Source organism: Mytilus edulis, chromosome 4, assembly GCF_963676685.1.
Source record: "Mytilus edulis chromosome 4, xbMytEdul2.2, whole genome shotgun sequence".
NCBI classification, from domain to species: domain Eukaryota; kingdom Metazoa; phylum Mollusca; class Bivalvia; order Mytilida; family Mytilidae; genus Mytilus; species Mytilus edulis.
Window position 1 is genome coordinate 34,789,073 of NC_092347.1, and position 27,513 is coordinate 34,816,585.

Genomic DNA, 27,513 nt, shown 5'->3' on the forward strand with positions numbered 1-27,513 from the left:
TTTTTTTTTTTTCATCTTTACCTTTCTTTCAAATGCCAAAGAACAATGTCATACTTAAAATGCTGAATATTAAATTTGTTTTGAAAACATTTAAATTTATTATTTAAAAAAAAATAATTAAAATCGAAAACTTCCTGAAATTGGAGTAAAGCTGGATATACATTTACAGAAAAAAAACTGAATTCAATTTTATATATATATATGTAAAAATCATTTGAACTATTTTATAGATTTCACAGAGAAAACAATAGATACAGGAATTGCTACCATTAAGACGAGATGTTTACCTTTCATCCAGTTAAGCTGCCAGAAAGTTACAGAAATGGACTATCTTAAACATACACTGTCATCTTTTGTAGATCTGTAAATGTATTAAACTAATTTCTAATAAAATAAATTTAGCATTTATTTCAAGTTTTTTCCAGGTAGTCCATTGAAAAGTGAATCTGAAAATTAATTGTCAAAACAACATAATTTTCATCTGAAGAAAATGTTCATGAGTTTTTGGCTGCACTGTTTGACAGAAATATGACATTTCTTAGGCCTCACCTAGGGGCTTTATGTAAATTCGGTCTGTGCAGTCATTTGTCCATCCATTCATCTGGTTGTCGGTCAATCTGTCCACCTACAGGTTGAAGTTTTTGGTCAAGGTAGTTTTTGATGAAGTTGAAGTCCAATCAACCTGAAACTTAGTACACATATTCCCTATCATATGTCTTTCTAATTTTAATGCCAAATTAGAGTTTTGGCCCCACTTTCACTGAACATAGAAAATGATAGTGCGAGTAGGGCATGGTGTTCTACACATTCTTGTTTCCTTCTGGTATTAAGGTACAGTATTGCCTATGTAATTACATTTTTGTACTAGTACTTTAATGCTGGCCACAAGATATTTACTTGAAAATGTACAGACCTGCATGTAAATTTAAATACTTGACATCAATGCATTTATTGAATTTTCATGTCTCAACTCAAATAATTGTAGCATAGTTTGATTGACTTTTTCTAAACAATACTTATGTAGGTTTTTAAAGAGTTCCTATGAGATGTCTACAGAGTTTTGTACAAATCTATATGAGAGCATGTGACATAATGTGCAATGGTTTCATTCTTGAACTTTGAAAAATACATGAATTTGTTACTTCAAGTTGGTCAAAGCAAAGCAGTTTGTATTACTGTTTTTCATATTAAAGTTACATTGTGGCCTCCTATAACAGAACAAATAATCATACATCAAAGAAATTTCTAGATGGACTCTCAAATTGCTTTAATATGCCTATAAATATTTACTATTTTTTTTATGGAATTGAGCCAAGAAATTTAAAAAGCACTATGATCATAATTTGCCTGACAATCTACCATAAATACAGAAATAAAACAAACATTAAGTCAACAGGTCAACTTTGCCAGGAAAGAAGGATTGTAAGGTGTTCATGCTCATCTGGTCTTTACCTTAAGAGTGTGATGGTTCATTGATCAATGGTAATTTGTTTTTAAATGATTGGGTATATTTCTAAGCTACAGGTCAATTTCATAGGGTGTATAGAATATTTTTCTTTTAGTCAGGATTCAACTAGCTTTGACCTCATTTTCATGCATCAGGGATCATTTGTTGGACAGCATGAACTAATTATGATTAGGTACGTTCCTCAGATACAGTAAGCAAGAGTTGAATCTATTTTGTTTTAGTTGAATAAGATTTTGGAAGTTGGTGTGGTCTAATAAAACTGTGGTATTTATGTGGATTCCAGTACCCAAAGTGTCCAATGAGCTGTCAAAGTGTCCTAATCACTTAGCGTGTGGCATTGTCGTAACTTTGAAAAACAACTACTCTGAAATAACTGGGCTAATTGGAACCACATGTCAAAATTGTCCTTGGTTTATTTGGGGGAAAAAAAGTTGTCTGATAATCCTGCTTTCAAACATGGCTGACTTTTGTGGTATTGAATAATTGAATAATTGAAAGGTCTGTATGATTCACCTTAACCTAATTATTATGGTTCATTTTAAAAAGGAACCCTTGATATTCACAATGAGAAAACTACCAACCAAAGAACATGGATGAAAGGAATTTGAGATCAATCCCAGTTTTTTTTGGTATTCGTGTTTCTCTGTCTAATGTTGTTGATGTTGTTTTTTGTGTAATATTGTTTTTCTGTTGGTTTTTGTCGAGCCTGCGGCGTTAGCTAACTTCTTAAAAGCTTTATGTTTCCGAAGGTGGAAGACCTGGATGCTTCATACTTTGTTTATGGATGCCTCATGTTACGAAGTTTCCGTCAGTCAAATGTCCAATGTCCTTGACCTCATTTTCATGGTTCAGTGACTACTTGAAAAAAAAAGTTAAGATTTTTTGTAATGTTATATTCTCTCTTATTATAAGTAATAGGATAACTATATTTGGTATGTGCGTACCTTGCAAGGTCCTCATGCCCGTCAGACAGTTTGACCTCGACCTTATTTTATGGATCAGTGAACAAGGTTAAGTTTTGATGGTCAAGTCCATATCTCAGATACTATAAGCAATAGGTCTAGTATATTCGGGGTATGGAAGGACTGTAAGGTATAAATATCCAACTGACAGGTGTCATCTGACCTTGACCTCATTTTCATGGTTCAGTGGTTATAGTTAAGTTTTTGTGTTTTGGTCTTTTTTTCTTACACTATACATAATGCAATAGGTCTACTTTATTTGGTGTATGGAATAATTGTAAGGTGTACATGTCTAGCTGGCAGGTGTCATCTGACCTTGACCTCATTTTCAAGGTTCAGTGGTCAAAGTTAAGTTTTTGAGTTTTGGTCTTTTTTTCTATTACTATATGCAATAGGTCAACTATATTTGGTGTATGGAAATATTTTATGATCTATATGTCCGTCGCGCAGGTTTTATTTGACCTTGACCTCATTTTCACGGTTCATTGCTCATTGTTAAATTTTTGTGTTTTGGTCTGTTTTTCGTAAACTATAAGCAATAGGTCAACTATATTTGTTGTATGGAAGAATTGTTAGCTGTACATGCCTGCCTGGCATGATTCATCTGACCTTGACCTTATTTTCATGGTTCATTGGTCAATGTTGAGTTTTTTTGGTTAATGTTTAGTTTATGTGGCACTGAGTTGTAATAAAGCTTTATATTTAGGACTATTAACATAATATCAATGATTAGTAAAGAAGGCGAGACATTTCAGCGTGTGCACTCTTGTCTTATATAGCAATGGTGTTTTCAGTTTAATTTCGACATTAATTTGAATGTCTCTCTGGTAAATTTCGCCACTCTTTTAAGGTCACTGTACTGTTTTACAATAAGCAAAACCCATTCTGTAAAGTAAGATATGAAAGGCACCGGTATAACAAAATGAGAAATTATTCAAACAAGAAAACCAAAGCTCTTTTTTGCCAGTAAAGTAATGACAAACAGTAACTAAGGACAACCACTGAATTACAGGTTCTTTTGACTGACATTAAAAGAATGTTATAAGGTTAAACATTTTTTTTAGCTCACAGTCCCTTTAATCTGGGACAGTGGTATAACAGCAGAACATAACAAACTTTTCTGTTGATAACAAGTTTTTTTCCTGGACATTGTTGCATCGTCGACAATTTGTGCCGCTAAAGGTTAAACAATTTATGTTTTACATGCCTTCAAATAAAGGCAACAGTAGTATACTGGTGTTCAAAATTCATAAATCGATTGAGAAAAAACAAATCCGAGTTACAAACCAAAACCGATTGAAACACACCAACTAACATCGAAAAACAGCTTGCTCAACATTTTGCAATTTTGTACATAATGAAAATAAACTTCCAGCAAAAGAATAACATTCCTTCTTATAAATTTCTAAAATTTCTAAAACTGTTGGCAGTAGCCTATTCACATTATCACAGCTTCATGTCTGAATACTTAAAACAACATTATGGTTAACTTCTTCGCTGGATTACTATTTTGAATTCTAACCATCATTCTTTCTACAGTATAAGACGACCATCAGAAATTCTGTGAGGATATGTATTCAACCAACTTTATCACTCATGTTGATTCTTAAAAAAAACCACCTAAAGATTTACTGACAAATTTTCAGTCACGATTTACAATTTTGTCGTATAAACAAAAAAGTCTTCATTTTCCTATGCTTAAATGAAAGATTGAATAGGTTGTCTCACTTAACAGCTTTTTTCAACAAAAACATGATTTGCAGACTCAAATTCTTGTTTTTTTATGTCCCACTTACGACGAAAGAGGGGCATTATGTTTTCTGGTCTGTGCGTCCGTTCGTTCGTCCGTCTGTCCCGCTTCAGGTAAAAAGTTTTGGTCCAGGTTGTTTTTGATGAAGTTGAAGTCCAATCAACTTGAAACTTAGTACACATGTTCCCTATGATATGATCTTTCTAATTTTAATACCAAATTAGAGTTTTGACTCCCAATTTCTCGGTCCATTGAACTTAGAAAATGATAGTGCGAGTGAGGCAATTCATTCTACCACACTCAATGCAAGTACGTTAATACTTCAACCACCGAGGTTGTGATTTTACTTAGCACATATCTTAAAACGTTTGAAACATGCAATGTAATTGATATAATATGGTAGGTGTCTAGGGACGTAATAAAAAAGTGAGTTGCGTTTTTACTATGAATATTTTCAGTCATATCCTAACCTCTTATCACCCCCTGGTTACCGCCGTTGCCTATGCTTTTGATATGTGAGGACAATACTTTTCGATTTATCAATCCCTTGATGGTACTTTTTATCTTAGATTTTCGTAAAGCATTGCCTTTTATGTGAAAATGAAGTCACACCATCCATCGGTCAATGTGAGACGTACATATAAATGTTAATAATCAAGTTGCCCATACTATATGTAGATATTAAGACGAGACACGTTAGTGTTATATGAATTTGAAACAGGCGTTCTAGCCAAGATTTACCTTTTAATGCTGATACTAAATTGCATGTTAAAAACAGATTAAAGGGTTAAAAACAATAGAACTGCTCATATAAAGCTATTGAGAAAGGAATTGACTGAAAGTCCTTTTAAAATTAGGCCTCTTGTGATATTAGTGGATATATGGAATTTGCTATTCACCTTTTTGAATCGAAATCCGGACTTACACTACAATATGGATGTCTTAATACACTTTAGGCAGCAACCATTTGATTTTCTGGGGGGGGGGGGGGGGGAGGGGCTATGGTTTTTTTTTGGAAAAAAAAGTTTGTTTCCAGTTTTTGGAGAAAAAAATAATTTGTTTTTGATTCTGAGAAAAAAAAATGTTTGTTTCACCCTCAGCTGCCACTATATGTAATGCTAAAATTGAAAGAAAAAAATTGTTTTCGACTTGTCGTGAAAAAAATAGATTGTTTTTGTCCAGAAAAAAAACCCATAGCCCCCCCCCCCCCCCCCAGAAAATCAAATGGTTGCTGCCTTATTAGTTGACTGTTTTGTATGCCTTTATATGAATGAAATGATAAATTGTCGATCGTATATAAAAGGAAATATAATGCGGCATTTAACTCATATTGTGTTACTAAAAATGTAAAGTTAACCTACTTTTGTAATGGTAGACTTTTAAAATAGGTTTTTTTTTGCATCTTGCATTGTTAAACAAGGATCTTTAAACAGAAGGATTGGAATTACTAGAAAAAACACATCTCTTCTTGGAAGTCATGCACTACCGATTACCTTTATTTTATGGGAGGATAGGGATAGTTGCTGGTCGAGACTTTTAAGGTAAGTGCAATAGAAATGACACATGTGATTACTTTTTGTTGCATCAAACACAACGTTGACCCACCATAAACAAAAAAAGGAAATCTGCAAATATTTTTTTTGGTTGGTAATTTTATATCTACAAGTTGAAAGAGTGAAATTGCATTCTACAGAATCCGAGACACAAATTGTTTAAGTTAAGTAATGCCGGCGTCACACATTGGCGTGTATACGTTACTAGAACGCCAGATAAACGCCAGATAAATGCGTATGTATGCTTCTCGTACGTCCGGAACATTAATCGCTTGTGCATACGATACAGATATGATTGACAAGTTGAATGCATCCATAATTACTATCGAAAGTACTATACGCTGATGAGTGACGCCTGTATATCACTTTAAGATCGATCAAGTCATAATGATATAATACGATACGATTACAATCTACATACCTGTTCAAAAGATAAAATCGACCACTCCAGAAAAGTAGCTAGACGAATCAGCATATAGGTGGATGAAAATTAAATTTTCAGGAAAATCTTAACTGATAAATCACGTTCAACACTTAACATTGAAAAGAGAGAAATATTTGCATATTACTCGTGTTGCTTGATTTCATTTAATAAAATAATCTGATTTATATATGATGGTTATATTTTTGCATTTTTATTATTGTTGTCTTCTTTATGATAAAGTTTTACTTCACATACGGATACGTGTATATGTATTTGTTGAAGCGACATAACAATGAAAATAAAAGGAAAAAAAAAGAAATCGCTGTTTAACTGGGTTTAAATGTTTATTCACACACTATACATTGGAAAATTTAAATATGTTGTTGAAATCTGATCTCTGAAAGAATTCTTTGTTATTTAAAATATGTTAAATATTTCATTAGTTTTTTGGCTATCTGATTCTAATCTTCTACGAATTAAGACTTAAGAGGGAGTAGTATAGAACAATAGTATAATTATTCTACAAGCAAGCATTCCTTTTAATATTTTTGGAAGCGATTAACATATTTACTAAAGGAAATAATTCAAATGAATATTATTTCATCATTTCGAACTGGATCTGTGCGCATTTTAGTTTGTTTTGTCATTTGGAAGACTATCAATTACCATGCCAAAAATTTGTACGACAAGTGGTACTTCGACATTAGATGTGATAAGCTTTTGGTTTTGCCATTTGATTTTGGACTTTCCGTTTTGAATTTTCCTCGGAGTTCAGTATTTTTGTGATTTAACTTTTTAGAAACAAGTGACAGCAGCGGGGTAGGTTTGTGTTTTTTCTTACTGTTGACCCTTGGGTTAATTTGTAATGCATACGAGTGTAAATCTATATCTGGCCTGATCTATACGTTCAAAGTTTTTTTTTAATCAAAAACCTAGTCATCTGTTGTCACTATCGGTTCGTTTTGTCACTTGGAAGACTATCAATAACCATGCTTAAAGTTTTGTACGACAAGTGAGATTTTGATTTTGCCATTTGATTAGAGACTTGTTTTTGGATTTTCCTCGAAGTTCAGTATTTATGTGATTTTACTTTTCAGCTTTACGTTTTTGAACGTTTCAGAATTTGTATCTTTAATTATCCAAAACAATTGTTTTTACATTTTAGAGAAGCAAAAATGTCTTTATTGATCAACCTTTTCACAGCCTATAGTCTGCTGTTTGTATATACAGGTAACTTTACGTTTGTATGTCGGCAGCCAAACAATCAATGAGTCAAAAAGTCTAAAACACTTCGAGTTTATATTCAATTTCATGTAAAGACTCTAAAAGACAATTGCCGTTAAACAATACTACTTCTTTCATCTTCACAATTCTAGACAGTTCATTAACATTTTGATATTTTTAAATTTACAAACAGACACAAACACCTTCAAGAATATGCTATTAATGTTGAATAAGAGGGATGTACATGATGTATCCGGATCTTCATGTAAATCTGCAATTTGCTTTTATTTTTTCAATTGCTGGATGTGAAGTGGGAAAAATCGAACATCATATAAATAATCTTTATTGTTTTCAGTTTTTAATTATAACCTGGATTATAAGATATCTTGTATCAGAAATCTGTTTAAAACACATTTTGATACTGTATCATTTATTATAATTTTTAAACTGATATGTAAACAATGCATAACAAAATCCATACGAATCCTGTTTTAGTCCCCTACGAATACATCTTTACTCCATTTCATAAGTGAAACTTAGGCGATAAAATGCATCGTGTTTTTTTTTATATCTAAAACTCTCTATGTTACATACTGTAACATGTGATTAACTTATAGGATTAATATAGTGCTTAAAAATGTTAAACTATATGATTGTCTTAAATTAAATTGTGTATTACAGGTGTGATAGTCGGCTGCATTAGAAAGTCTGACAATTCAAACCGTGCCAAAATAGACAACGAAGAAAAAACCCAAATTATTCTTGAAAATTATAGACTAAGTTGTTCGGATAATGAGACAAAAGCGTTGGCATGTTTAAATGGAGGATCATGTTTTGTTGTATATGTAGAAGACAGAATAGTGAAATGTGCGTGAGTATCTTATGTGTATTAGTATAAAATCTGTCCACAAACCAATACAATTTCGAATCTTAATCTAAAATGTAATGATGTAATAACAGAATGAAACAAAGGTGAACATGAAATACGGTGTATGGTCAGGATAAGATTTAACTCATTTACCAGCATAGAGCATCGTTAGATTTCATGCCTTGTCAATTATAAGTAGGCCAAACTTAATTGTTTATCGTAAATGAATAAATCGGGTTCTCTGTTATGCCATAGATGTGTATAAACCCATATATCTATGGGTATGAATACAAATGTGAGGTTTATATAAATGTATTGTCTGCTTGTAATGACCTATGTTAAAGCCATGTTTCTTGTTTCAGATGTTCAAATAAATATATTGGTAAGCGATGTGAAATGATAGACCCGGAAATCATATTTCGTCAATCAGAAAGTAAGCTTTATACTTGATTTCTTTGTTAAAGAGAGGCGAAAGATACCAGAAGAACATAAAAAAAAGACAAACAGATAAACGATAGTAAACAAAACACAACATAGAAAACTAAACACTAAGCAACACAAACTGGATACAAAAACTGGAGGTGATCTCAAGTGCCCTTGAAGGATAGGCAGATCCTGCTGCACATTTAGCACCCATCCTGTGTCTCATGTTAATATAAACCTGATAAGTGTAATTCGGTAGGTTACAATCGTGAAAAGGGAACAGGATTGTAGTTACGTCATCTGGAACCTATCCGCTATCATCTGTGAATCGGATAATCCATAACGATTAACCAACCCAACCGTAAAATTTACGACGATATGATTTCAACTTTACATTTGAAACTCTTGGTTGAATAGCTTCATTGTAAGCAGCAATCTGACAGTAAATGTCGTGTATATATCAACATAAAGTTTTTAAAATGAACTCTGAAAAACACGGCAATATTTATTTTGGGTTTCTTGATTATCTCCCATGCCATTCGGGTCACATTATCACATATCCTTCAAAGAAAAACACTTTACTTGCTAAACACAAGAATGTGTTGAGAATAACATTTAGTGAAAATTAGTTTCAGCATTTGTATGCAATTACTAATTACTAGTATAAGCATCATTCAGGGAAGTATAATGTGAAGGACAATATCACAATTAACCAGTATACAGTAGATCACTATAATAACCCTGAAGAGCCAATCTGTATATGATTGATATTATTTATGCATTAAAAGATATGTTAGGTCTATGTCAGCTTCTCAGCGAAAATAAACTACCAACAAACGTACAGTGCACAACAATATATAGTGTTAATAAAAGAAATATGGATAACCTTGTGAAAAGTATATGGTCACTCAGGTCTTCTTCCAACCGGCAGTTAAACCCTTGCCAAAGTGAGACGTCCGTTTAATTGTGGACAAATTGCAGATACGTCATAAGAATGGGAGTGTTAAATCTAATGAATCTTGTAAGGGAATGCCATACTGCCTTTTATTTAAAATCATTTCAACAACTGTGTTAGGGGTCAGTATATGGCCCTGTTGTAAGTCAAATTGTCTATCCATACCAAATTTACCCTCATTGTCCCATGCCCAGTGCCAGTCCGAATGTCTCTGGCCTTCAGTCCGGACGGTCTATAATACAGGACCTACCCATTGAATTTCTTGTTAATTTGTTCCTTCCTCAACATGTACAAAATATTTGCCACTTTTGTTTAGCAACAAACAATGACTCAATCAATAAAATATGTCGTCCCATGTTAACCAGTGTTGAATATATTAAACTGGAACTACCAACAAAATCTGCCATGAACGCCATGATTTGTTATCTAAGATCATTTTATCTTTTTAGCAGAAGGGAATGACGCCAGAAATGGATTCATTATTGGTTTTATAGTAATAATAATCTTATTACTAATTGCTCTTCTGATACTTATATGTCTTAACAAGGACAGGTAAGTCTGATACCGGTAAATTAATTTCCAATAGGAATGTATATTGATATCTGGATCGTCATCACTTCAATGCCTGAAAATGACAAACAAATACAAGTTTATTTACAAGTAATTTTGAATTATATATTGTAAAGGATTGAAGTTTTTTCTTCAAAACAGCAGCTATAGTTTACAAAATAACCCGAACAAACTTAAGATTAGTAGAAGTCCGAATCTAGAAATATTTCGAGGATATAAAAGAATATGAAAAGTTCATTACTTACTTTCATTTACACTGTCATAATACGTAAATTTGAGTCCAACCCTTTAAAACGGGTTTACATAAAGCAGTCCTCATTGGCCTTGATTGTTACAACGATTATAATTTTTACAATAGATCTACGAGATTTAAACATTGGTAAACTACTGTTGCCTCAGATTGCCAAGTTAAATAAGCTCTGAAAACTGAAAACAATTAATTCTGATAAATTTTTTGTAGTACGTACCCAAACTGTAAATTCCACCAGTCGTACGTAATGACATTGTGTGGCAAGAAAACATATCAACAAAAATGAGAGTTGCTATTTTGGCATTGTCTTAGCTTCGCCTCAAATTAAAGATCAAATGGTAAACGTTTGAAAAAAAAATGACGACATCACAATATTGTTAACATTTATATATCAATATGTGCCACGGGTATTACGTTCATCATCTGTATATTCACTTTTAATCAAACTTCTAAATTATACGATATAATCTCATACCTTACACTGATTTAATAGGATTGGTACAAAAAACACAATTTAAAAAAAAGCCCAGAAGGAAATTATTTACACATCTTCATAAAATAGCCGTATACAAGTTATATTATTTCATTTCTTTTTCTTATTTAGATTAAAGAAACACTGCAATAAAGTAATAGGGTAAATATCTTTACATCATCCATTTATATGTATATTTATATATATAATATATTATTTTTGTTTAAATTCGCAAACTACATTTCACATCAAATAATAACTGCAGTTCGTTGAAATATTGTCACAAGCGCTTTCATGCCTTCTGTCTGTTGCGCTAGTGACAATATTTTAACGAACTGTTATTATTTGATGTGAAATGTAGTTTGCGAATTTGAAAAAAAATAATATATACATTCTGTACACCGTATTTATTTACTTTTGCTATATATATATGTGTACTAAAAACATATTGACACCGTATGATTGTGGCATAACATCGTGGCCACAAGTTAAAAAATGTTTTTCTGTTTAGTATTAAATTTATATTAAGATCCATTTTGTTACATCTTGTGATCAATTTTATTTGGCAATCGCCAATGGCAGTCAGCAGGGTTAAAAAACATCAGTTGTTCGACCTGTTAGTCAAATGCGTTTTGTTTAAATATACTTTTTCACTTTTTTGGTCTTTTGGAAAATGTTGTTTGTGCTGTTTTTAGACCCTTCTACAACGAAATTTGTTTTACATGCACACGTATAAAAATTGCGGTTTTTATCCAACGCAATCATAAGTTTGAACGTAGTTTTCAATTTAGACTCGTATATATATATATATACATATATATATGTGTGTATGTGTGTGTGTTTGTGTGCATAAATGCTGTGTAGTTAATTGAATACAATTGAATATATTTGCATCAGTAAATATATACTGGCGAATTTAGGATTAAAGAAACTATCAGCGTCGTATCTTGATCCGTTCCTCGATATTCGCGTAGACAAACGACTTTAAACTAAATTCTGCGATAAACTTGATTAGTTTAACGTTTTGTCAACTTCGAATATATGAGCAGTAGCGCACCGTCTTGTCCCATTGTGTTACGTTGTCTTTCAATAATGGGCATGTTGCATGTTACACTTGGTTAGCAGGGGTCTACTCCTTACACAAAGTTACCATAAAAAATTGGTTGACCACTATGATATATCTGTGAATCTTTTAGCGATATATTTTCTCATTCGAAGATCATACCAGAAAAGTTGTCTCGTCTTAAAATGTCTTGTACCAAGTCAGGAAAATGGCCATTGTCATATTATAGTTCGTTTCTGTGTGCGTTACATTTTAATGTTGTGTTTCTTTTGTGTCGTTGTTCTCCTCTTATATTTAATGCGTTTCCCTCAGTTTTAGTTTGTAACCCGGATTTTTTTCTCTCTATCGATTTATGAGTTTCGAACATCGGTATACTACTGTTGCCTTTATCTATTATATTACCAACTGTGTCCTTTTCCGTAAGATGACATTTTGACTGAGTTTATATTCGCATGGAGGAAAACTGCACACAGAGCCATTATTTCAATGACAAAAAAATATATATACAATTTCTCAGATGCTTATGTCAAACACAGAATTCTGACCTGGCATTTCTGAAACGTTTTCAATACTGCAGAAGAATAGAGAGACATAGCTTTTCAGATTACATATCACAGGCAAAAGAGCGGGACTAAAGTAAATTAAGTGACCTATAAAGTCATAACCACACGAGGAATACTGTTACTATCTAAAAATTACTTTACAGATAATGACAATGCCTATAAGTTGTTTTAAAAGCATTAAAGAACTATGTGCCTCCTGTTTCCCTCCAAAACTAACTTATGTGTTGATATGATTTTAAATGCATTTAATTCCGCTTTTTAACGCTTTAAAATGTACACGCCATCGTGTATGGTAAGATGAACATGGCCATGTCAATGGTAGGTTGAAGATGGCAAAATAACAATCACTTCTTTTCTTCTATATTGTAGTTTCAATCTCGTCATTCTATATCAATAAGATTACATTTAGTATTTGTGCAATATTCAATATTTTGGTTTAGTGTTATCAGAAATTCGTAACATTGACCTTACAAACATTCAAACGGTATTGGTGACACATCCTATTGATGTTGGCTATTTCAAGAGTATTAAGTTCTGATTCAAATATGACTTGCACAGAAAGACAGTGAGAATCACAGATGAGAAAGATATTTACAAGATTAACGAAAAATCCAGGTTTTTTTTGCTGAAAAGATCACACACAGAAAAAAAAAACAATAAAAAAATTTAAATAAGCCTTTTTCTTACTTTTGACATAAACTTACACGAGATGAAAGTGTTTAATGAGTGAACAATAATTATTCAATTCCAAATATAAACTTAAAGAAAATTATGACATTTTGAAAATTAGTTGATACTTATGGGAGAATGGAATTAAACCAAAACTTAGCCAAAATTCGACTTTATATAGCCAGTCTACCCTAATTTATCTAAATGTCCTTATTCATGAAGGCTATACTTATATTTTAGTGCTGTATTAACTGAATTTAAAAAAAAATCTTAATGATTCTTTCAATTGCATTGTTAATAACACATACAATCTTCTCCCTGTTTTTATTTTAAATAAAAAAAAGAACAAAACAGGCTTGAGCGGTAATAACTCACCAAGCTGAGGTCACATACACAAATTATTTTTGGTTCATATAATAGAAAAAGACCTACTTCGTATACTTTGTGATTGTTTTTGTTTTGTTTTTACAGATGCGATAAAAAGGAAAAAGACAGCCCTCCAGAATCGGAAATTTGTATTCCATTAAAAGATTCTGCAGAAACCCATTCAACAGATAGAACTAACATTTCACCTTGATGTTGATATCGAAAAATGTTGCTTTGTTTCCATATCGTGTATTGATAATTCTAGCTTTAATATGAAATTTGTTATAAAAATGACGCAAACATTAACGCATAAACTCACATACATGAATTGCCTATTGTATTTGTCACATCTATTCGTAATGATGGGCTGTCAATGCTCTGCAACTTCGTTTTGGTAAGCCTTATAGTTTTTTATTCGAGCGCCATTGACTAATCTCAAGAAGATTGCAAAAGAGAATGGAGTGCCAAATTATAATCCTTGTATCTTTGAAGAGGTTTTAGCAACCAGTAGGTCATTGTCAGTGAGGCTAAACGTGTAATCCCGAAGGTATTCCATGTCCAGTAATCAACACTTTTGTGTTGACGGAAAATGTCATTGATGTGTTCATTTTATGTAAATGTTAAGTGTAATGAAAGGTTAAAAAGTATTTGAATCACACAGGATTTACATGCTTTCCGAGACATAAGATACAATTACTGCTAAAGCCAATCTCCGCTTTGAAAATGAAAAAAAAAACACTTTTTCACATGTGATGCGTTGGAAGATTTTTCTGGATTTACCTTCGTCAGAAACGATCAAAGCCATTATATTTAAAAGTAAATGATGTACAACAAACTGAAACAAGTGAAGAGTTATATTATCAAGAGACACAGAAGCAAACAGCCTAATCCCTACGACGAAAACCTTCCCTGAGGTCATCAAATGATGTACAACAAACTGAAACAAGTAATGAGTTATATTATCAAAATAGACATAGAAACAACAGCCTAACCCCTCCTATGAAACCTTTCTTGAGGTCGCTGAAACCTTATTTCTAATAACAGAAACATTACGAAAGGTATGTTACATATCGAAGCAATGACTTATAAACTGATAATTTTATCACGAACTAATAATTTACCAGGAATGGTACGACACAATAATAAAAAGGATATGAACACGATATTAATATATATAGCGTCTGAGGCGTTTTTCTCGATTTTATCGGAAACTCAAAGCCAAATATGTTAATGCCACAGATGGTTAACAACCGAGACATGTGAAGAGCTAAATGATTTTCAGTGCTTATGTTCAAAGTTGAATTGAAAAATTGCAAAAGGGAAAATACAAAATATATAAATGTTTAATTAAATGCTTAGTAGCCAAACTCGTACATAAATGCATGTTCAAATTAGGTACTTGCATGTCTAGAGCAGACAAAAACATCTGATCGAAGGAAGAATCTAAAATCAGGGTACCGAAATGGAGGATAAATTGAACCAAAGACATCACGAAAGGACAGAAATCACAAATGTAAATTCATGTTTGATTCTTACATTTGATAAACAATACCATTACAACATATTCACATTGCGTGTAGCCTGATTTATCTTGTGAATGTTAATCATATGGCTATTTCCAATCCACTCACATGGTTTTAAATGTTCACTTAATTTTTATGTCATTCATTATTGTTTGCGAAATGAAATCGAAATGAGGAATCATAGATTTGTTTTTATTCAAGTCAGTTTTCAAGGTTGTCGTGTAAAAACAAACTCATCATAGATACCAGGATTGGAATTTTTACATTTACGCCAGACGCGCGTTTCGTTTACAAAAGACTCATCAGCGACGCTCATATAAAAATAAAAAAGCCCAAATAAAGTACGAAGTTGAAGAGCATTGATATACCATGTTAACCGTCTGATTAAAACACATTCAATTATTTTCATATACATAGCATATTTCCTTGGATTTTATACCGTATGGTCTGTAATTGTTAAAAGACTACTTTTAAGTGATTTTCAAATAATGAAACAGTTTCCAAAAGCTGTTAAGAAACAGATCGAATTGTTCATATTTCTTATTCGAATTAAACACGACAATTAATAAAAATATCTTCACATGATAAATTTAAATACAGCAGCATAGATGAAATTGGTCGCTTTCTGAGTATATTCTGTTAATCGAAAGATAGACAATACCATTACCTTAGCTGTATTTGGCACAATTTTTTGGAATTTTGGATCCTAAAACCTCTTAATCTTTGTACTTGTTTGGCTTTTTAAATATTTTGATATGAGCGTCACTGATGAGTCTTATGTAGACGAAACGCGCGTCTGGCGTACTAAATTATAATCCTGGTACTTTTGATAACTATTGAAAGCCTCTTGCATTTTATTGTCTTTGATCTTTTTTCCTTAGGTATCAGTATAATATATTTTAAGTAAGCTAAACTTGTTGAAGGCCGTACGGTGACCTATAGTTGTTGATGTTTGTGTCCTTTTGGTCTTTTGTGGATAGTTGTCTCATTGACAATCATATCACATCTTCTTTTTTATATGAAGTGTATTGGAACACACACTATCACTTAGATTGAAGTCATCATACGGTCCTCAACAATTGACTTCTTTTTAAATATCAGGTCAGACTAAGTCGCCTGAACCAACATAAGTTCAGTACAAATCAAACATAGACGACATATGCCATCAATATCAAATGCCCTAAAGGACATAACATCATAACTGTACCTAAAAATATACAAGCTTAAGGTTCCTCATGTGGTAAATTACAAAAAATGTACCAATGTATATCTAAATTTGCATTATTATTATAAAACTAGTACAGTAAAGATTTCATCGGTTCAGTTTGAAGGTTTTCTGTGTCTAAGATTACGCTAACCGTCTAATTTAAATACAGTGAATTATATCATGTATACACATGGAAAAGAGTATTGCAACATTTTGATTTTTTAAAGCTCTTATTTTGGATGGAATATGATAAAATATTTGCAAAATAATATTGAAAAGTAATTTATGATTACATTGGCATTCATTAAAACGAACAAAAAATGTATGAAAAAAAATGTTTTATCTAACCAAAATTTTTATAACAAAATGAAGTGTATTTTGTACAAAAAAAATGCATTTTACAACTTTTACTGTAGTCGAACTTTACAATGTCTGACATTTCAAAATTAATCTTCAGATGATTGTTCACATCATGGTTGATCGTTATACGCCAAAGAATTAGTACTTTGTGAGCAGCCTCCATTCAAACGGATTGCCGCAGTTTAACGTCTTCTGATTCCTGCCATAAGTCGACTAATTTGTTGCTAAGGTACCAGCAAACATTACTGACGAAGGGTATTGATTATTTCATGACGTGTTTGGACTGGGGTGTCCTTTTGTGCACTTTAGGCCCAATAGTGTCCCATATATACTCGATATGGTTCAAATTCGGGCTACGATCGGGCCAAGGAAGATAAACCGAATTCCATTGGAACAATGCATCTTCCTCAACGATGCTAATTTCCAACTTTGGCGAGCTCTGCACTATATTGGATACGGGAAATTGTGTGTCTGTTCGTAGGCAAAGGTCCCCGAAATTGTCTTATCGCACGATAACCTGTACCGATGAGCCGATCTCGAACAGTTCTTGTTTAAAGGCTCCTGTATGGTCATTACTCTCCTTTTTTTTTTTAGGATTGTTTGGTTTGCAATGGGTTTCCTTCTGACCAACCTTCATTATGCTTGATTTCCCCTAGCATATGTTATAGGGGGTCTTCTTGATCTCGGAAGGTCTTGAACATCGGTTTTGCATGATTTTTATTCTCAAAACGACTTATAGTAGAATGGTGATGACCAACAATACGTGCAATTGTTACAGCGACATACCTGCTTCTCTCATGCTGATTATCTGCCATCTTGCTACAGTTATGAGTTGTGGATGACTATTGACAAGGTATCAATCACATAAATTTATAAACTTGGTTATTTAAAGTGTTGAAAACAATGAGGATACAAACATCTGTTTTATTGTTTACGCGTACAGTGCTGCATGTGCAGATAAGAACTTATCGAGTCGATATTTATTGATTAAACTCGGGTGATATTTAAATAATGTTTAACTAGTTCTATTTCAACAAATTATATCACAAAACAATATAGACTATTTTTTAATTTGAATTTCAATTTGGTGTTGCAATACTGTTTTCCTGTGTATGTATAACCTGCTTTGTCATTTGATAACGTATTGTATGTTTGTGTAGAGAGGATGAAAACTGCTGTCCTTTTCTATCTGTGGCGTTGTTAATAATTTGATTTCGGCTCATTTTCCCCTGTAACAATCAATATGACTCTTGCTTGCCTTAGTGCAAAAATCAGGTATTTTTTCGTCTTTTTTAATTTTAACTAAAAAATTCGAGACAGAATTGACCATTTTATAAATGTTAACATTCAAATCAAATTTAAGGATGAAATCGTTTTAAACTACTTTTAAGGTGTCCTTTTATCAATACATTCTTTTAATTTTTTTACATGGAGTAGTTCAAATATATTTCATGCCTACACCTTATAAAAAATATGGCTTATTTATATCATTCTAACCACTATTTGATCTATAGTAAGAGATGGCATTTAGAAAGATTTTGACGGTGTTTTTCAACAAGGATTTTAATTAGATGTGATTTATAAACAGTTCTAAAGACCAACTGCAATCTGAAGGCACAATTTATACATTTTTGAGGAAATAGCGAACTTTTTTATTTGTTTTACGTTTCCCATTCTATTTTCAAAGGTAATTTTAAAAATCAAAACATCGTGCGTGTTCTTTAAACATAATTCTTGTCATTGAAAATCTTCCTTTGTAAAGAACTGATTCCAAAAACAAAGATCTATTAATTAATTTAGTTTGGTAGATTTATATATCAAACAGTCAATATGTCAGTGGGGACTATTTACCCCACTACTTGGCAATGTTTTTATAATCATCTTGACGCAGAAATTATATATACCTTATTTAAAAAACACAAAAACTTTATGCAAAATTCTTTCCACCTCGAGTGAAATAAATCAGAGACTAACAAGTAATAGGTTACAAAATAACGTTTACAAGGGTACCGTCTTTACCATGTTTACGGGAGAAATTGTGAAAACGATATCTCAAGTATTTTCTATTTTCGAAATCTGGCATACAACCCGTTTCAAAACACTAAAGCAAGTTACTGAATAATGCCAACATTTTTATAAATACACTTACAACATTTTGGTAGAATTTTCATAGTGTGAATCTAGATATTCTATGTAAGCAATATCACATATAAACCCGTACTTCTTTTTGCTCACGGTTTGCATTGTCACCCATGCTTTCGATGTGAAGACAAAACCAGTTGTTGACATGACACGGGTTATGTTCTTCTCATATATGTTATGATGGTATGATACTAAACCCCTAACGGGAAGGATTGTGCCTGATGTTCATATGATGAAATCATAATCTTTCAGTCAGTTTAATTGAAGTCTGGAGCTGGCATGTCAGTTAACTGCTAGTAGTCTGTTTTTATTTATGTATTATTGTCATTTTGTTTATTTTCTTTGGTTACATCTTCTGACATCAGACTCGGACTTCTCTTGAACTGAATTTTAATGTGCGTATTGTTATGCGTTTACTTTTCTACATTGGCTAGATGTACTAGTATAGGGGGAGGGTTGAGATCTCACAAACATGTTTAACCCCGCCGCATTTTTGCGCCTGTCCCAAGTCAGGAGCCTCTGGCCTTTGTTAGTCTTGTATTATTTTAATTTTAGTTTCTTGTGTACAATTTGGAAATTAGTATGGCGTTCATTATCAATAAACTAGTATATATTTGTTTAGGGGCCAGTTGAAGGACGCCTCCGGGTGCGGGAATTTCTCGCTACATTGAAGACCTGTTGGTGACCTTCTGCTGTTGTTTTTTTCTATGGTCGGGTTGTTGTCTCTTTGGCACATTCCCCATTTCCATTCTCAATTTTACACATTGTATTAAGCACGCACTGATGGTATATAGTCCTTGAATTTCATTAGGCATGACACGTAAGCCAGAACCCAAGTATATATGTAGCACCATTCATCGGTCATTCAAAGACGAAAATATATACGATGCATAGATGATAATCGTAAAGTGGCACTTTCATAGTTATTTAATATGAACATAAAAACGAATGTGCAGGCAAGAGTCTTGATTACTTGACCACAGGTATTTACTTTTCAAGATTATCACGATTATTTGTCTCGATTTGCCGTATGACGCTTTTACTACAGTTGCTTTTTTAACACAGACTTAATGACATTGATTCTAAAAAATACTCATATATGATTTTTTTTTCAAATTATGAATGTGAGTATAGAATATATATATAAACCAAAATAATTTCTGGGTAATTCACCATTTGCTTCGTGAACAGAAACAAAATTCTATATCATCACTGGAATATAGAAGTCTTTATCGGTTTACCGATTTCAGTTCTCCTTTTGTCATTTTTTTTGGCGAACCTTTTTATGAATGAAATTATGAGCGTAGGTGAAGGGAAATATTTGTGGTATTTTAAACAGATATGTGTTACTAAAAATAAGAATGTGACCTACAATGGCTATTGTTGACGTTTTAAATTATTTTTGGCCTATTCAAAGCTCCTTTCAAATTATACACGGATGTGTTAACTGAAAAGGTGGAATTACCTGAAAAATACTTCTTGTTGAAAGTAACGCTTTTTCGATTACACTTATTAACCAGCTAGTTATTGGGTATGGAAGGGATGGTAGCTAACTGAGATTTTAAATGTAAGTAATACAGAAACAAAATTATTTCAATTATTTTTCGATACGCATTAAATGCAATTGAACGAAGAGTGACACAGAAAAAACGGTATAGTTTTTCCTTCGACGTACATAACTTTGTTTTCCCAAGTTGTTCTGCATGTTTGCTTAAATTGATTATACCAAAGGAATATTCACGCTTGCTAAACGAGTCAGTATTATGGTAATTAGATGGTTGGACTAAAAGTAAAATAAGTTATAATAAGCACTTTAAAAGCGAAATTTTGTAAATTTTAAGAATTTTTGTTACAGGTAATATATTTTTGGGGAATTTATTCATGATGGTTATCTTGTTTTGTATTTTGATTATTTCCAACTTGACCTTACATTACATACATTACATACTTATATTTTCAGGAAAGCGAATATGTCATTAGCGACACTTCTGTTTTCCTTCTTTAGTCTGCTGCTTGTATATACAGGTAACGTAACGTTAATAAGTCAGTAGGACATTTATTTATATTCGGAGGAAGATTTCACCCTACTGATTTTTTAACAGCAATTATAAGAGGTATAAAAAAAGTCCCCAGTTCGCTTTCAATTTTATGAAGATGTACCGAACAAGGATTGAAGTTCAACATATAAATTCATTCCATGCATGCGGTCTTTAACATAAAAATCATTTGCATTTAAAAAAAACGTGTTGCTAATATCAAATAAGAGAAAAAAATATATCCAGATCTTCATATGTCTTCGATTTCAATCCGCAATCATTTTTTCATTCTTCAACTTCTAGTTGTCTTGTGTTGTCATGCTTGTCCATCAGTGTTCGCTTATTATCTTGATTTGTCTTTCCCTCATCAATTTACACGATTTCAACAATGATAAACTACTGTTGCCTTAATTTAGCTATATAGTTGTTTTCAACTGACGTAAAATACCTGTTAATACAAATTTTAGATTGACCACCAACAATTTATTTAACTGCTTGATAACAAATCACGAAAATACCCATACAAATTCTTTGTTATCAAAGGTACCAGGCTTATAATTTTATACGCCAGACGCACTTTTTGTCAACATTAGACTCACCAACGACTCCCAGATTTAAATTGTTAAAAATCCAGACAAGTATTAAGTTGAAGAGTATAAATTTTGTAGAAGGTTGCATTAGAAGTTCTGGAAATTCAAACCCAGACAAACTTACATACAAAGTAAATAACCAAACAGATCCTGAAAATCATCGACTAGATTGTACAGATAATGAGACACAAGCTTTAGCCTGTTTGAATGGAGGGTCATGCTTTGCTGTATATGTAGCAGACAGAGTAGTAGAATGTGCGTAAGTACATGAATATACTCACCATAGTTATGTATATGTGTGTTTTCTATACCCCCTCCAAAACAAAAAAAAAGAAAAAAAAGAAAGAAGAAAATTCTAAATATAAAGGAGCTTGATTATCAAATTTAAAGATGAAACCGAGTTGATCTTAAAAAACATTGTTAGTAAATGATAAGTTTAATCTAATTTGCAATCATGTGTTGTAGGAAGATTTATGCACAAAGAAGTTGTAAATCGTACTTAGTCAAAACCAGTTAACTATTTTGCAAACCAATGTGAAAAGTACTTGCTTTTTTTTTTAATTGATAGTTAATCAATTTTCTTTTTTCAGATGTTTAAATAAATATATTGGTAAACGTTGTGAAATGATAGACCCGGAAATAATATTTGACCAATCAGCAAGTAAGCTTTATATCACACATCTGATAAATAATGCGAATGTAGATTAAAAAGAATATCAAACACTTTGAATACGAATGATAAAAAACGAGGACATAATTATATTTAGTGTGGTAATGTCCTCGCCCATGAAATTCGGGTAATAGTTCTATTTACGTTTAATGGCAAAATAGCTTAATCGTTAGGATGATCAGATGACAGAGCTAATTCTGTTTAAATCATTTTCAGTATTGCTATGCATGTGTTCATTTTCAATCGTTCGGTGAAGTAAGATTTACGACTTTTACAATATTTAATCAATGATACAGAAGATAAAACCAAACTTCTTAGCGCACATCAAACTGAATCGGATTGAATACCATTTATGTCGGATTGCATACCATTTATGAATAAAAGGATATGCTGTGTATGTGTCAGTTACCCAACTACATAATCAATCGAGAGATCTTAAAGTTAAAAGTTCACAAAATATATTTTGATTTCAAACGACTAATGTGTGTAAAAGTTAAGTTTACATACTAAAAAGAAATTATCAGACAAGTCTTCCATGCATATGATCATTTGTTTTTTTAAATACATGTTTTTCTTTTAAACAGGAGAGAAAGTAGTCAGAATTGGATTCATTTCAGGTTTTACAGCATTAATCATCTTATTGGTTATCGTTATTCTGATACTTATATGGTGTAAAATAAGGAGGTAAGTTTGTGTTTTTAAGTTTGGTAATTAGATCATTGCTATATTAAAACATGTCAAACATGTACACATTTAGTTGCGTGTCTTTTAAATTACCTGCTGCAAATATTTTAACGTTTCCTTTCACTATCAAAACTACATTAGATGAAATATGAGACAGATATCATATAGACTTTATTAACATTCATTTGACACAAAAGCCCCAAAAGGAATACTTCCTTCATGTTTCGTGAAATCTCCTCATCAAGTTAATTCGAAACCGGCTAGCATGTATTTTGAATGATCAGACATTCGGAAGAAAGAACCGTTTTGAATGTTACATATTACCTATTCTTTTAATTCCAACTTTTTCAGATGAAGCACTTTAGTTGAGAGATCCTCTTGAGGTGAATAATCCCTTATCCGTTATAAATTAATCAGCTTCTCTGGAAAATCTTTTTATTGTAAAACTTCTTCTTTGTACACTTATAGACACTGCCACAACACTTAATTATATATATCTAAACTGGTATATACAGTCATATTCAAAATCTAAAACTTGATCGATTAGCAACTGTCATTTTGTCCTCTGTCTCACTTTTGACTCTTTCTTTATGATTAGAATATATCAAGAATACACATTGAAAACTAAAAATTGCTCAACTCAACAAAAATATATAAGAAGATGTGGTATGAGTGCCAATGAGACAACTCTCAATCAAAGTCACAATTTGTAAAAGTAAACCATTATAGCTCGAAGTACGGTCTTCAACACGGAGGCTTGGGTCACACCGACAGGAAGTGTCTGTTTCGCCCCTTTATCATACGTATGACATACCGATGGATGCACATATACAATCTTAAACCTGCTCGTAATGTCCCACTATCATTGACACCTTAACAAACTTACGGACTTATTTATTATTATACTAATAATATTAAACTTGCTGGACTCAGCTAAAGTATTTTTCTCCTTAAGGAGGCTCGAGGGTATAAAAATTTCAGAAAAAAATCAAACAATTGTTTTTCATTACAAATTCTATTTATTTCCTTTTGTAGTTGTTACTTTATCATATGGTACAAAAATCATTCAAAACAATCAATTCGTGTTGGCCCCAGATGACTTTCAAAATGTATACATCATTGAAAAAGTTCCAAATTATCTCCCTTTGGTTAAAAAATGCAATTTTTTGGCTCTAAAATTGAAATATCTTTTTCAACTCATCGGTGACCTATCTTTTTTAATATAATTTCCATATAAGCTGTACTTAAACTAAACTATTGTGAAATTTTAGCGATTTCTGTAATAAATTTCTTTTTTTTTCTCTCGATATTACCTTTATCCCTCCTATTACTTCAACAGAAAAAAAAACGCCTTTACAAAAATGTATGCTGCTTTCGAAGGCAAATTGTGAGCGCAAATGAACGGTGACCCCACTTTTTTATTTTATTTTTCTATTAACTATAAGATAAAGTTCATTTATAGAAAACTATAGAGAAATCCTATATAAATGATTTAGACCCGCGAACCCCCTTAATCATACTTATGATTAACTGAAAATTGCATGTTAAAATCTAACAAAAACTAATTCGTAGTTAACATCTATCATATTCACCTGAGCAACTTTGTTCATATATATTTGTTCATATTCTTAGAATATATGCAGAATACCCAATACAATCTCAAATTTGTTCAACTCAGAAAAATTATTATTCTTCCCTCATACTTATGACTTTTAAAGTATAATGGGACCAGAAAATAATTATAAAAAATTCTGGATATATAAAATGGGAGCAACATTAAATATTTTGTATTTAAATTGAAGCTAGTTTGTGACCTTAACCACGCTGACATTCTAAACTTATTAATAACACATCTTCTAGTCTCTTAACAGACTTCAAAGCATTCCTAAATTCTAAATCGGATACGACATCCTCGCACACTTGTATGCAAGCAGAATAACATACTGACAGAGAGCATACAGACGGAAGCTTTTGAACCTACAAAGCGCCTAAGTTTTATTTAACTTTTGAAACTAAACGGAATGAACGTCGTCAAGTTCTAAATGATTACTTCATATCTTGGTGTAATAGAGCGATTACTGGGACGGAACTGGTTGATTATTTTCCTAACAATGTGTGTGGTTTATCATTTTGATAAAATGCAGTCATTTACTTTCGGTATGTCATACGAACCGCTCTTTTTTAACATTAAAAAAATCAAAATAATCTTTTTTGTTTATGAGCAACCCAAAGCACGCCTTCGGGTGCGGGATTTTCTCGCTGTGTTGAAGACCCATTGGTGGCCTTCTGTTGTGTTTTGTTCCTTGGTTTGGATGTTGTCTCATTGACATATTCCCCATTATATTTTCAATTTTATCTATTTTGTTTTGTTACATAGTCTCACACAAGATATAAAATCGACGATTCTTTAGTGTACATTACCTTTTCATTTTCGAATATTTACAACAACCAATAATATATATAAAACTTCTGAAATAGTGGAAATCGTTAAATTTTAAAAATATCTTTGAGGGGAATGGTGATTCATGGTTGCTCAGTTACAATGATATTTTTACCTTCAATGAAGATCTTTGATACGAATTTTCCCTCCTTTTCGTTCATGTTGTGTATCTACCTTTATCCGGAACTTTGGGGCCTATTTGTTGTTATATCAAGTGGTACCAAGAAAGTTATCCAAACCATCATTCTTTTAAACAAAATCAATTTTGGTTAGAGAGTTATCATTTATGAAAGAACTTATAAATATTTTGTGATCCGCATATTTTTCAACTTAAGTCAATCATCCAATAATAATTGAAACGAAAGTTATCAACTAAGCTACACGAGTCAAATATACCCCGAATCATTCTTGTCCGAAATAAAATGTCATAGTAGGAGCTGGAGTGTAATTGGTCAAATAGTTATAACTTCTTGCTGAAATTAAAAAAGGTGAGAGAAGCAAACAACGGATAACATTTTGTTTTATTTTAACAGGAGCAAGAAATCAAAAGATAACACAAGTAAAAGAAATAAAACATCAGATCAAGAATCGCTTGAGAAAGAGAGTCTGACGGGAACAAAATAATAAAACAACCAGATCAAATTATTCCGGTAGAATCCGTTAGTTTACTATATCAATAGAATGCTATATAAACTGGTGTTTCAATGAATGGAAAGAACATAAAGTTTTGACACTAAGATTTATAAAGATTGCTTTGTTTCTATAGCTAGTTGATAATTATAGTTTTAATGTGGATAAAGATGGAAATCAAAAACATTTAGTCTCTACCAAAAATACACTGTTTACAGTTCTTTCTTTAAACTTTCCCATTTCATGAATATAAAAGTTAGGAAATGTAAATCAACAAACATACTTCATGCATTGAACATGACAGAAACAACACTATGAAAAATCAAAAATAGTTTGAATTAAGTGGGTTTTTTGGTAACTTTGACGTATCTCTATTATTAATACAGGAATCGAGAAAAGTAACAATGAACTCTTCACAGATACCGGGATTTAATCATTTATAAATTAACACACAACAAAAAAAGTACTAAACAAATGGAAACAACACTATAAATTTCAAGCGTCCGACGCGCTTTTCTGGTATTAATCAAACTACTGACAACTGAGCTGAATAAAGATGTCCAATGCGTTTTTTTATTTTTATCCCCAAGAACGCTCAAGGCCAAATATTTCAAACCCAATGATTATAAAAAACGAAACATGCGTAGAGCTTTATGACAAAGATGGACCATAAAACAACAGTCTTATCCAACAAAGGTGTGTTATATACAAATAAGAAGATGCGAGACGAGAGATCAAATAACAATTAGCAGCTACAGGTAACCGTACGGCCTTCATATGTATAACTGCAATCTACAAATAAATATATCATAAAAAACCCTATCAATCTATAAAAATGATAATACATATGGTCATTTGGTCTTTATTGTAAATCTAGAATTATTTGTCCCTTTCTTCATTCAAATTGTTGCGATACCCTATTTTCATCTAGTATACATTTAGCGTTGTCCGGCAGATGATAATTATTATCTCATAAAGTTCTTATTAAACATAAGCAGCATTAGTCACACAAAATATTAAAACAGAGAAACTTTCATAAGTGTGACATGAAGGATTTCAAATGTATGGGTCTTCATAATAACTTTCAATCAAATGGCCCTTTACAAAAGCTAGAAAGAGTAACTGTGTCTAGTACCGATATTTATCTGGTGAAATCTATTTTATATTATACAAGCCTTATAGTATTTAAGCACTCGTTTTTTTATAGCGTACACAAATGTAGATTACAAACAAAAAATTACCATCATAACGAGGCCAGATTATATATGAATTGTATCATAAATAGACGTAACATGAAGGTTCAAAATTTAAGCATTTATCGCATTAATATATTTTAAGTGTATTTTTGAAAAGGGAAATATTTGAATAGAGCATTTTTACTTGTCATCTTTATAATGGCCAAATGAACAAAATGTATATGATCGGCGATGTCCTGGGTGATATAGAAATGTAACATTTGCAACAGATATTTACCCTTCCGGAACGCTCGATGTCGCCCCATTTTCTATTAGTAGGTTAGTGTTCCTCGTTTTTTTTAGCTTTCTTTGTTGGGCGATTATACTTTTGTTTGTCTGTTTGTCTTTTTCTATTTTTTTGCAATGTCGTTGTCAATTTATTTTTGATTTATGAGTTTGAATGTCCATTTAGTATC

At 32.0% G+C, this 27,513-nt stretch overlaps 3 protein-coding genes across 3 annotated transcripts in view; all 3 read left to right on the plus strand.

The window, feature by feature from the left end:
- The window catches only part of LOC139519553 (CST complex subunit CTC1-like), a 43,516-nt gene extending 43,108 nt beyond the window's left edge, over positions 1-408 (plus strand). Inside the window, exon 24 of the mRNA XM_071311721.1 lies at positions 231-408. Coding sequence (XP_071167822.1) covers positions 231-367 — 137 coding nt within the window. The 3' untranslated portion in view covers positions 368-408. The remainder of the gene's footprint in view (positions 1-230) is intronic.
- Positions 409-5,591: 5,183 nt separating this feature from the next.
- LOC139519554 (protransforming growth factor alpha-like) lies at positions 5,592-13,971 on the plus strand. Its single transcript, XM_071311722.1, has 7 exons — positions 5,592-5,721; positions 7,323-7,387; positions 8,063-8,252; positions 8,612-8,682; positions 10,080-10,179; positions 11,052-11,081; positions 13,686-13,971. Exons 2-7 carry the CDS (start codon positions 7,333-7,335, stop codon positions 13,789-13,791), a joined length of 552 nt encoding a protein of 183 aa, XP_071167823.1. The 5' UTR covers positions 5,592-5,721; positions 7,323-7,332; the 3' UTR covers positions 13,792-13,971.
- A 6,274-nt stretch (positions 13,972-20,245) lies between these two features.
- On the plus strand, positions 20,246-25,979 carry LOC139519555 (uncharacterized). The gene is made up of 6 exons (XM_071311723.1): positions 20,246-20,379; positions 20,773-20,837; positions 21,517-21,697; positions 22,029-22,099; positions 22,693-22,792; positions 25,766-25,979. Coding segments are annotated over exons 1-6 (510 nt in total). The 5' UTR covers positions 20,246-20,377; the 3' UTR covers positions 25,857-25,979.
- The last annotated feature ends 1,534 nt before the right edge of the window (positions 25,980-27,513 follow it).

What these genes read in the sequence shown, in the direction of transcription:
- LOC139519554 (XM_071311722.1), top strand. Translation starts at nt 7,333, where the DNA reads ATGTCTTTATTGATCAACCTTTTCACAGCCTATAGTCTGCTGTTTGTA. An exon ending in TCTGCTGTTTGTATATACAG is followed by an intron (nt 7,388 to 8,062) that starts GTAACTTTACGT and finishes TGTGTATTACAG; the next exon opens with GTGTGATAGTCGGCTGCATT. An exon ending in CATATTTCGTCAATCAGAAA is followed by an intron (nt 8,683 to 10,079) that starts GTAAGCTTTATA and finishes TCTTTTTAGCAG; the next exon opens with AAGGGAATGACGCCAGAAAT.
- LOC139519555 (XM_071311723.1), top strand. An exon ending in GACAGAGTAGTAGAATGTGC is followed by an intron (nt 21,698 to 22,028) that starts GTAAGTACATGA and finishes TTCTTTTTTCAG; the next exon opens with ATGTTTAAATAAATATATTG. An exon ending in AATATTTGACCAATCAGCAA is followed by an intron (nt 22,100 to 22,692) that starts GTAAGCTTTATA and finishes TCTTTTAAACAG; the next exon opens with GAGAGAAAGTAGTCAGAATT.